The 12,304-nt window shown below is 31.8% G+C and overlaps 1 protein-coding gene across 1 annotated transcript in view; it reads right to left on the reverse strand.

Annotated features, from left to right (window-relative positions):
- The window catches only part of LOC127730088 (protein timeless homolog), an 82,736-nt gene that overhangs the window by 12,209 nt on the left and 58,223 nt on the right, over nt 1–12,304 (reverse strand). Inside the window, exons 19-26 of the mRNA XM_052238143.1 lie at nt 9,188–9,253; nt 6,022–6,091; nt 4,966–5,173; nt 4,272–4,414; nt 3,361–3,443; nt 2,946–3,075; nt 1,928–2,007; nt 24–239 (exon numbers count right to left, since the gene is read on the reverse strand). Coding sequence (XP_052094103.1) covers nt 24–239; nt 1,928–2,007; nt 2,946–3,075; nt 3,361–3,443; nt 4,272–4,414; nt 4,966–5,173; nt 6,022–6,091; nt 9,188–9,253 — 996 coding nt within the window. The remainder of the gene's footprint in view (nt 1–23; nt 240–1,927; nt 2,008–2,945; nt 3,076–3,360; nt 3,444–4,271; nt 4,415–4,965; nt 5,174–6,021; nt 6,092–9,187; nt 9,254–12,304) is intronic.

Here is a 12,304-nt window from a genome sequence, read left to right on the forward strand (position 1 = left end):
GTATTTTTTATAACGGAACATACCACTACTTTCAACATTTCTCTGACTGACAACAAAACCTCCATCTTCCTCATAACCATCCCTAGAATCACTGTCATAGTCATCATTCTTAGATTTCTTCCCACGTTTCTTATACAACTCACTACGGTCATTTACAAGTCCTAAACCTAACAGTTTTTCAATAACACGTTGTTTAGAACGATGAACTGTCATGGCTGACATAATATTTCCCACTGGATCTGAAACAAAAATTTCACTCTATTTGTATTAATAAGAACTTGAAGAAGAATTAACTGTACATTTTGGTAATCAATCACTATAAGCATTACACAGGTATGTGACTATACTCTTAGTAAATGAAAACAGATAAATGGGGAATGTGTCCATGGGACACAGATGATGCCCCCGCTTGCATATCATATAAAGTTATAACAGGACATAACTGAAGAACAGTAAAAGTGACGCTACCCAAATTTGTACTTGATCTGAGTTTTGTGGTAATAAGTATTGTGTATAAGTCTCATAACATTTGGTTGAGGCTAACTTAAGTTAGAGAACAGAAACGAAAAATTCAGCAATTTTTCCATTTGTAAACAGGCATAACTCTAGAACGGTAAAAGTGACACCACCAAAATTCAAACTCAATCTGTATTTTGTGGCATTTAGCATTGTGTATAAGTTTCATAACATTTGGTTGAGGCAAACTAAAGTTAGAGAACGGAAACCAACTTTGGGACATACAGATGGACGTACGGACAGACGGACGTACAGACAGACAAGGGTAAAACTTAATGCCCCCTCCACTACGGCGAGGGCATAAAAAGCACACAAATAGCAAATGTATCATTATCAGCTTTTATCCATGGAGGTTCTTATACAAAGATGTGCTACTGAAATGGTCACTTTTTTATATGTCAAATATATCAATGGGGTGCTATTTCATCACGGTAATATATCAATGGGTCATATATGTTCATTTTTCAATTAGATGTCTTTATATACTATGCTAAAATCTAATTAATAATCCTTTTAAAGTCTCCTTTAGTTGTCACAGATTGTATATGAGATGACTGAGAATGTATAATGGGTTAGGATTTTGCATCGAAATATATATGTGGGACGGAATTTTCACAAAACTTTAAAATAGGAATGGGGGGGGGGGGGTTACATCCAGCTGCAAGTCTTATCCACAATCTTACATTGAGACCCCCATTCTTTCATCTAAATATTAGAAAACAGTGCATGTTTTCAAACAAATTTCTGCCTATATTGCAAAGGACAATAACTATAAAAAAATATGTCTAATCGGCATAAAATTCTCAAGTGATCAAGCAAATCAATTCAATACAAACTATAGGAGACTTTGACTACTGAAACTACACCTTGTTGTAATAAAAAAAGTTTATCTAAATAAAATTATTTTTGCAATCAGTAAAAAATAAGCCCTAAACAAGATCATTTTCACATCAAGTCAATTGGTTATAATATACATAATAAAAGACAACAGATTCAAAACAATAGGCTTAAGCAAGTCTGTGATAAGATCTGGACTTTATTTGTTATGTACAAGTTAGTATTATAAAATGAATACAACGATTAACATGTGAAATTATCATGTATGTAGTGGAAAATGTATGCATATGAATCTTATACCGATCTGTACTTTGTAAATAATGAGCAACTTCTGACTATGGTTGACGTTGGTTCATGTCTGTCAATATCTGGCCTTTTATAGCTGACTAAACAGTATCGTTTTTTCTCTTTGTTGAAGTCTTACGGTAACCTTTAATTGCTTATATCCACTTCATTTGAAATCTGGTGGCTATAAGTTAAGTTGTCTAATTGGCAATCATACCACATCTCCTTATTTTTATATTATTCTGAATATGAACAACTATTTTACATAAAAAATCTCCATTTAGCTTACCAGCTGATGATTTGAACTCCTGAAACATATTTGTCAGTTCTTCCTCCTCTTCTTCTGTCCATGGTCCTGCATGTTTTCTCCTGAAAAAAAATGTGTATTAAATATCTGTTGTTCTGTAGACCTGTAATATCAGCCTTTAGAGGCTTTTTTTGGCATTAACACGGTAAAAGAGCTGAAAGGTTCTTGATGTCCACCTACATTTCATGACATCTCTATGCAGAAAAGCATTGAAATCCATTTGAGGCTCTATTGAATTCTAGTCAAATCTGTTTAACTATATACTAGTTGGCCGAGAAGAATGATGCAAAAGGAAATATTTACATAATAGCTACTAATATAGAGGTAGTTTATATTGTGATGCATAGATTCTAAAAAAAACATGGATAATGCTAGAGCCACAGGCCACAGACATTGAACTCTTTGAAGAAACCAATATTTTTTAGACAAAAGGGATGTCATTCTAAACGCAAGAGTCTGCGTTAGCATAGCAATGCCTGAGGGACTTTCTTACTGTAGATTTAATGACACATGATCACATCTACACAAATGAAAAAGTTGAATTTAGAACAGTGTGGCATAAAAACAAACTTGAAAAGACATAAACCAAGAATATGTGATTATTGGACAACATGTCCCAATCTCACTTTATTATTTCCATGTCAAACTCCATAAATCTTAATTTGGTATATATTTTTTTTCAAGTTCACTTCATAATGAACTTGTGTTCAAATTTTAAAGCTGATGTCACCATAACTTTATGGTAAACAATCTTAAACAACTTTAACCTGATACAGGACGAAAGAACTGATGGACGCACAAACCTGAAAACCAAATGCCAGCTTACTATTGTAGGTGGGGCATAAACATAATTCATGTCACCACCAATTCAGTTTAACAAACATTGTTAAACAATCTTAAAAAGGGAATTTATTAATTTTTTATGAAATATTTATAGAGATATATCAGTTGTATATGTGAAATGATATTGAGGCTAAGATATTGATGTCTGACAACTTACCCTGGTTGTTTCCTCTTCAGTTCTTTAGCACTACCAATCAAATTTTGTTTTTTTAACTCACGAATAATCTGTCCTCTGGTTTTACTGTTGTCTGATAGACGTTCCATGATACATTCAGCTATGTCTTTTTCTGTAATGTATTCTTGTATAAATATTTTGAAAAATTGCTCATCATTTTGTGCTAATTTCTAAATATGAATTTCAGTCAAAACTTTGAGTGGGAAGATTTCTAACTTTTAATCTTAAATAATGAATTTACAGAAAAGATGGGAGGTATCTACCAAACTGAATTTGATCTTGTCCTAATAAAATATGCCCACAAAAAAATTGCCCTTTTACTTTGACATAAGGTGAAGACATGAAACATCAAGAAACTCCTCTTGACTGTCAAAAGAATATCTTAATTACATCTTACCATTATCTTCTAACTGACTATATTCCTCAAACAGGCTTCTAAGTTCTGTCTCTAGATCTTCTGTCCATGATGATGTACCCTTGCTATAAATAAACAAAATTCTTCAGTTTCTTGTTTTATTTTATTTGTTCACTTACTGAATACACGAAAGAATAAAATATTTGACCAATTTGAGACCTGGGTACTTTTAAAATTTTAAAAAAACTTTTAAAATGTTTTTTTCTAAACAGAAATAAGTTTTCCAATTGTGCATTTTACACGCATCTGTTCCAGACATATGGGGAGACAGAACAATGATCATATGCTCTTGAATTTATTTTCCAGAAGTATCAAAATATAAACAGAATGTTATGGTCACAAATGTCCATGTCGACATAATGTAGTCAGGAGTAGAATAAGTTTTTATTATAAGGAAAAAGTTGAGTCTGTTTAGACAAAAAATTCTATAGCCTGGTTTTAAGCATTTAATGCATCAAATAAACTGTGATGGAACCATCCTCTGTAAGATGCTATGGATGGTATTGCAACTCCATCTTTATCACTTAGAAACCACCAGTTGAGGTATTTTACTCATATCTACACCATGTACACATACCTGTCATAACAATTTCTTATAAAACACAATAACCTAATCATATAAGCTACTTATGACTCAGATAACTGTCAAATATACTATTTATGAGTACAAATTTCTGTCATATAAGTTACTTATGTCACATCTAACTGTCATATAAGTTACTTACGACACATCTAACTGTCATATAAGTTACTTATGACACATCTAACTGTCATATAAGTTACTTATGACATATCTAACTGTCAAACAAACTATTTATGAACACATATACCTGTCATATAAGCTACTTATGACATATCTAATTGTCATATTAACTATAAACAAACACATGTACCTGTCATAAGATCCATAGCCATCTACACATTCTACTGATTCTTTTCCTCCCTTCCAGAACAGCATCTCCATGAAAATCTTCTTATTTTTCTCAGCACACTGTACAAATTTTCCAATTACAAAGTGGCCAAACTTCACTATTTCCTACAACAATAAATGAATTTTTAGTCTTTTATTCAAAATAGATGTCAATTGTGCACAGGGAAGGCTAAATTATGTATTGCAAATATGAAACTCATTTGATATTATCTAACAAACTCCTTTGACAGATAAATAACACCTTGCCATTTTTACTTTTCAGAGGTGACATGCAAAACTTACTGTTTCTATAATAATTTTTTTGTAACTATGTTAAAATAAAATGTACAGAGAACCAACACAGTAAAAGCTTAAACTGAGAGAGTCAAACTGAGGAGGGTTTTCTCAGATTACATTAAGATCAATCATGACAAATTTTAAACAATGTGGTTTGCTTTCAAAAAGCTGATGATTTTATCGCTATATTTCTTTATCTTCCAAATAAAGATTTTTGTGCTCTTTTTTCTAGCTGCGTATCATTCCATCCTTACCTTATACCGTGCTGCCTTAGCCATTTTGTATAGCTAGGTATCAATCATAAATTCTATCATTACCTTATACTGTGCTGCCTTAGCCATTTTGCATAGCTAGGCTTCAATCATAAATTCTATCATTACCTTATACCGTGCTGCCTTAGCCAGAGGTGATAAAAGGATTTTCTGAAACACTCTGAAGAGTGAAGCCTGGAAGACCATTCCCATATATCCTATATCTACAGAGATTCGGTGTAACATTTTGATGATACAATGATTGGTGTGTGTAGAATTCTTCTGGAAGTCAGCTAACAACAGTACATAAGCTTTCAGAACATCACCTTTGCAAAACCTGGAACAAATTGAAAAGTAATAATTACTAGACTTCACATACATAAAAAAATTTTCAGTAGAATCTGTCAGTGATAGTTAATTTCAGACTCAAAATTTTTTTTTTAATCCATCTCAGGAATTTTTGTGGATTTCCTTGGTAAACATGGACTGTGAATTTAAATGTTGTACAACGTATAAATTTTGTATGGGCTTTTATGCAGAAATTGGCAAAACCACAAGATCAAATATCCACGAAAATACAAATTTTCCTCAATCCACAAAAATGATACCAATGAAAATAAATGGATCCACAGTAAATGCTTTCAAATATTTTTATTGGGGATAAACTTTGTAATTCTCAACATGCTCTAGACATAAGATGACTTTTTAATGTTATTTAGTTGCTGTTTCCTTGACATTCCCCTCACATCATCAATATTAAGAAAATTCAAGACCGAATAATTTTCTATTGAAAGGAGGTTGTGTTCACTACCCTTATGTATTGAAAGTTGTGGGAAATTTTAAAAGAACTCATCAAACTCTAATATTCATTTACTGAATGCACTTGAGGCATGTAGGCTTACAGATTTCATACAATCAATACTGTACATAATTACCCTTTGAAAAATCATTTTCTGCTTGTGTTATATGAACTATATATCATTTACTGTTAGTGTTATATACAATATATATCTTTTTCTGTTGTGTGTTTTATGCACTATGATGACAAAGTTATTTTTTGAAGGCATCCACAAATGACCAATTCTACTTTTCCTTAGTAAAGGTGGGGCTGATTTTAATATAAATCTTTTTGAAACTTTTTGGGTAGATTCCTTTAACATGCAAAATTCAAATAAAAAAATTTACTTGTTCACAAATAGTTTAAAATCAAATTCCTGCTCTGCTGTATCAATAGATTCGATCTCCTCCTCTTCAACTGAAATAAAAATAAATAAATGATTACTTTTGATACTGATAACTTGTTAAGACGTCAGTTTATTATTTATACAATTTGTAATATCCAAATCTACTATGAAAATGGTAAAACTAGGACAAGTATTAGAGGGGTTGGACTCATATCTAATGATTTTGAAACATAATTTAATAGCAATAGTAATGGAAAAATCTGAATCAAGAGCTATATCAAATCAATTTCAAACACAAAAAATCTTACAACTAAAATTGTTTAAAGTATACAGAATTATTTATGGCTTATGAGAATATTTTGTTGTAAGATTTATTTGTGAAATAAAGGTCAGCCCCCTAAATGATGGTTCATCAGATGCTACAGATTTCTACATGATTTTCTCTCTCAATAGTCATCAACTTAATGTACAGTCAGAGGTTACCCAAAAATTCCCACTATAAAGTTCATATAAAAACATTTGTTTTAAGATTATAAAAAACTTATTTCAGTTCAAATTTTACTTTTAAACTCATTAAAAAGTGCAGTTTTCTTTGGTTATTATTAAAGATAAGGCATTGCTGAGGAATCATTATATAAGTACAAATATAATTAAATCCAATATAGACAATGGATGAACAGACGCACAGACCAAAAAACATAATGCCCCTCTACTATCGTAGATAGGGCATATCAAAATAATTGCAAGAAACTGCAGACATTTCTGTATTTAATTGTAAAAAATTCATTCATATTGGACAAAGAGTAACTCCACGACAATTTGTTTTATGAATGTGTTTTATTTTTACTCTATAGCGGAATTTTGAGGTGGTGAAACACCATTGAACTCTGACTAACCAACACTTTGACAGTGTAACAATTATGACATAGACTTCCTCTGGCACATTCTACACATAAATGCACATACCATTAGCCAATAACTGTTTTACAGTCAGAGGTCACCACTAGGAAATTCCGCTATAAAGTACATATAAAAACATTAGTTTTAAAATGATCAAAAACTTATTTCAGTTTGATATTTACTTTTAAACTCATAAATAGGTCCAGTTTTCTATGGTTATTATGAAACTTTTTAAAGATAAGGCATTGATGAGGAATCATTATATAAATACAAATTTAATTATTTCCAATATACCCATTCATTTTTTAGCAGAAATTCAGATTATTTCCTTAAAAATATAAATCAAACAAGTTTTTCAAAATTATTGCAAGAAACTGCAGACATTTCTGTATTTAACTGTAAAAATTTCATTCAAATCCAACAAGGAATAACTTCACCACAATATTTTTTTTAAAATGTGTTTTTATATTTTCTCTATAGCGGAATTTAAAAGTGGTGAAATACCTTAGACCTCTGACTTAAAGTTACCAACACTTTGCCAGTGTAGCAATTAAAACGACTTCCTCTGATGCATTCTACAGTACACATAAATGCACATACCATTAGCCAATAATTTTTTTTTAAAGTTACAATGCACTTTTTCTAATTAGTGTTAACTGCACTTTGTACGTATATATATACATTGCCAAGGCACTTTGTAAAGGAAATAAGAATCCCATTTTAAGAAGAATGAAAAGGAGGTCAAGTGATGTACTAATGACATACATGTATATATATATAACTGTTTTTGAGAAAACAAAAATCAAAACTTCCCAGTATCATATTAATTTTAATACTTTCATAAAAAAACAAGAATGTGTCCATATTACACGGATGCCCCACTCGCACTATCATTTTCTATGTTCAGTAAACCATGAAATTGGGGTCAAAACTCTAATTTGGCATTAAAATTAGAAAGATCTTATCATAGGGAACATGTGTACTAAGTTTCAAGTTGATTGGACTTCAACTTCATCAAAAACTACCTTGACCAAAAACTTCAACCTGAAGCGGGACAGAGGGATGCACAGACCAGAAAACATAATGCCCCTACTACTATTGTAGGTGGGGCATAAAAAAGATGAATAAAATTCAAAGCAACTATCAAATAAATTTGAAATGATGAACAATGTTACAAAAAAAACAAGTTAACTATGTGCCACAAGGAGAATACAAAGAACACAATCAATACAGACTCAAGAACAGAAAGAAATATTCACATCAATTCAACAAGTTTGCCACTTTGGTATCAGTAGGTCTAAAGTTTTGCAAACAGGATTTTATAAAATGAAATGATCATTAAATAAAGTCCTATGTCAACCTGAGGTTCCTAACCATAACCCTATTAGACATCATGAATGGTCAGTAAAAAATATTTAAGCTAAAAGCTATAAAGAGCCTGTGCTGTTCACTTGCATCTTCAACAATGGCCACCTTTTAGTAAAAATCACCATTAAAGGGGACTAACTCTATTAAGACTTTACTGACAATTTCAGTCATGTTGACATATTTGCAGATCTTATCCTGCTGAGCATTTTCCTTTTTAAATTTCTTTATTTTAACATGTAAACTATGCAAAACATTCAAAGTCAATGAACCTTGTTGGGCCAAATAATCTCTGTTGAAAAGAAATGGAATACATTTTTGTACTAACAACTGTACTAAATACCATTGACTTATCATAATTGTTCCCTTTAAGGGGATACAGAACACCTAAGGGAGGTAACTCTTTAAAAATCAGTTGAACGTTTAAATCACTTGATATAAGTAAAGAGAAATCAAGCTAACAAATTATTGTTTGTCAAACTGCTATATATCCAATGAAATTTTATTCCTGTAAATTCTGTGGTTCAAATTTCTTGAAATTTTATGTTTTTGGCAACAACATGAACAAGTCAAAGTAAATATTTTGTCAAAATTTTATGAAAATTAAAGAGTCAAATCTTTTTTCATCAAAGCGTTGGGTACCCCTTAAACTTAACTAAACACAAAATTTAACATATAAATATGCAAAAATTTGGAAGTCAATGAAACATGATGAGGCTATATAATCTTCAAGGAAATAAGACAACCCTTAAACTGACCTATCACAAACTAATTCATTCCGCCGGAAACAAGAAACAAGCAAATTATTTTGAGGAAAATTTCATATTGATAAATAAATAGGACAAACTGTATAGATGTACTACTTTCCAATTGACAACATAAATCTTAACATTACAGTTTACCTTCAGCACCCCCTTCGTCATACTCTTCAACAACATTCTCTGGAATACTATCTTCTCTTGCTGGACCTAAAATTAAGTGGAATTTATAATTTTTGCATGATTTAATTGCAGTTATTTCTAACATAAATAAAGTATGGTTAAAGATAAATTGTTGCCTGGAAGATACATTTCTTCTCTCCTAGTTCTCTAATTAGATTTCCCATTAAATCAAATTAATAATAAATTTTGCAATTAGTAGCCATCTGAAAATTAAAGTAACAAGAGTGCACAAGCTGAAATGTCTCGCCTTCTTAACTAATCACTGATATTATGTTGATAGTCCTAAATAAAAAGCTTTATTACAACTGTCACATAAACTTAACATTAACCAAGAAAACTAAACATTGACCAATGAACCATGAAAATGAGGTCAAGGTCAGATGAACCATGCTAGGCAGGCATGTACAGCTAACAATTCTTCCATACAACAAATATAGTTGACCTATTGCTTATAGTTCAAGAAAAACAGACAAAAACACAAAAACTTAACACTGACCAATGAACTGTGAAAATGAGGTCAAGGTCAAATAAAACCTGTGCGACTGACATATAGATCATAAAATATTTCCATACACCAAATATAGTTGATCTATTGCATATAGTATTAGAAAAAAAGACCAAAACTCAAAATCTTAACTTTGACCACTGAACCATGAAAATGAGGTCAAGGTCAAATGACACCTGCCAGCTAGACACGTACACCTTACAATCATTCCATACACCAAATATAGTAGACCTATTGCATACAGTATAAGAAAAACAGACCAAAACACAAAAACTTAACTATAACCACTGAACCATGAAAATGAGGTCAAGGTCAGATGACACCTGCCAGTTGGACATGTACACCTTACAGTCCTTCCATACACCGAATATACTTGACCTACCGTAGAAAGGCTTGTATAGTTCGCAGTGGTAAATAGTCCGCACCCCCTTCTCCCCACGAAATTTTAGGTAAAAAAACTTTTTGTAACTGTTAGAAAAGGTCTAATGAAACTCCGGTAATTTCAAATCCTGTGCGGTCGTTTGCGGTATTTTCTTGGAAAAACCTGTTTTCCATCATCAAACAGAAGCTGAAACTGCTTGTTAATGATTCTAGAACGCTTCATGATTGTTAAAATAAGTTTAATTTACTTAAAAAACAATTTAGAAACTTGTGTATGTTTAAACAGGAAGTCTAAAAAGCACGTGTAAAAGAAGAAATTAACTGGTGAGAGTCGAAATCCGTACATAACAGATATCACTATAATACGACTTTGAAAGTAAAACAGTTCCATCCTTTTGTAAAACAGTCTTTAATATATCTATCATTAATGTTTGAAGGGTCTTAAGCTAATACAAACCATATTAGTCAGTATGAAACACCAAAACGGAACGAACAATAACCGATTTCGTTTTGTAGTTTACAAATTCTAAGCTGGTTTACGGTTGTCTTTTTCACTATGTTTGTATCGTTTCAATCGAGCAGATACCAGTTTATTTCAACCAATGCATTGAAAAGAAACGAGAAATTTGTAATGAAAGGTTTAGTTTTTATATTTATCAGTATTAATTTGATATTGAATAGAAATAACTTATTAATATGGATGAGTTAAAATTATTAGTTTGAAAAATGATAAGAGCGCCCTCTACAATAGAAATAACAAAGATGGCGGAACGTAAACAAACCACCTCGACCGCGAAATTGAAATTTTTCTCTTATTTCTTGCTTATTGTACTCTATAGTCCGCACCCCGTCTGGAAGGTCCAATTTTGGAGAATAAAACCGCGGACTATACAAGCCTTTCTACGGTATTGCTTATAGTATCTGAGATATGGACTTGACCACCAAAACTTAACCTTGTTCACTGATCCATGAAATGAGGTCGAGGTCAAGTGAAAACTGTCTGACGGGCATGAGGACCTTGCAAGGTACGCACATACCAAATATAGTTATCCTACTACTTATAATAAGAGAGAATTTAACATTACAAAAAATGTTAACTTTTTTTTCAAGTAGTCACTGAACCATGAAAATGAGGTCAAGGACATTGGACATGTGACTGACGGAAACTTCGTAACATGAGGCATCCATATACAAAGTATGAAGCATCCAGGTCTTCCACCTTCTAAAATATAAAGCTTTTAAGAAGTTAGCTAATGCCGCCGCAGGATCACTATCCCTATGTCGAGCTTTCTGCGACAAAAGTCACAGGCTCGACAAAAAAAATGGTAACATTTTTAAGAAACCCTTATATTGATTTGGATTAGATAGCTAACATGAAAAAAAAATTTGCATGCATTTCCAACATAGAGCATTGACAATAAAATAAATTCCCAATCACTGACAATAACGAATAAAAAATAAACTGATCCCAGCACAACTCTAGTTACTGAGTAAAATGTTAAAAAATGCCATCTTTCACACAACAAGTAAAATTGTGACAATGCCCTATTTAAATCAAATTGGAGAATATTGGGGGAAAAAAAGGCTCCTTGGAGCGTGTATTGCTCACCTGGCAGTATCGCATAGAACTGATACAATGCAACATAATTGTTTCCTTTTGGATGGAAACTGTCGGCAAAAATATTGTCTGGATGAAGGGTATACTCCTATAAGGGGTCGACTGGTGATTTTAGTTATGTTGATTTTTGATAGATCTTGTCTAGCTGATCATTTTGCTGTTTTACACAAAATAGGTAACCACTTTTCCCTGTCTGCTTGACATCACCACAGTTTTAGCAGGTTTGACATTTTGTTTCTCATTTCACAAATTACACAGTAGTATATATTTTCCATATTTATTATGTTAATAGATACAGAGACTGATAGATGCTAGGTTAGACTTTTAGACAAAATCTTACAAGTAATCACTGTGAGACTTAATACCAATTTGTACTAGCATGGGAGTCATCTTGTCTGATATGCTTTATATAATTCTGAAATATGATTAATGTAGACCTATTTCACCATTAGTTGTCACAATTTCACAGAAAATGTTATTATCAATATAAGTGTTTTCCTTATAGAACTTGTGATTTTGGCATTGTTGGGAGGTGTCGTCAAAACAACTTTGAAAGATGATCCCTCAATCATTC

This window comes from Mytilus californianus, unplaced genomic scaffold (genome assembly GCF_021869535.1).
Source record: "Mytilus californianus isolate M0D057914Y unplaced genomic scaffold, xbMytCali1.0.p SCAF_2, whole genome shotgun sequence".
NCBI classification, from domain to species: domain Eukaryota; kingdom Metazoa; phylum Mollusca; class Bivalvia; order Mytilida; family Mytilidae; genus Mytilus; species Mytilus californianus.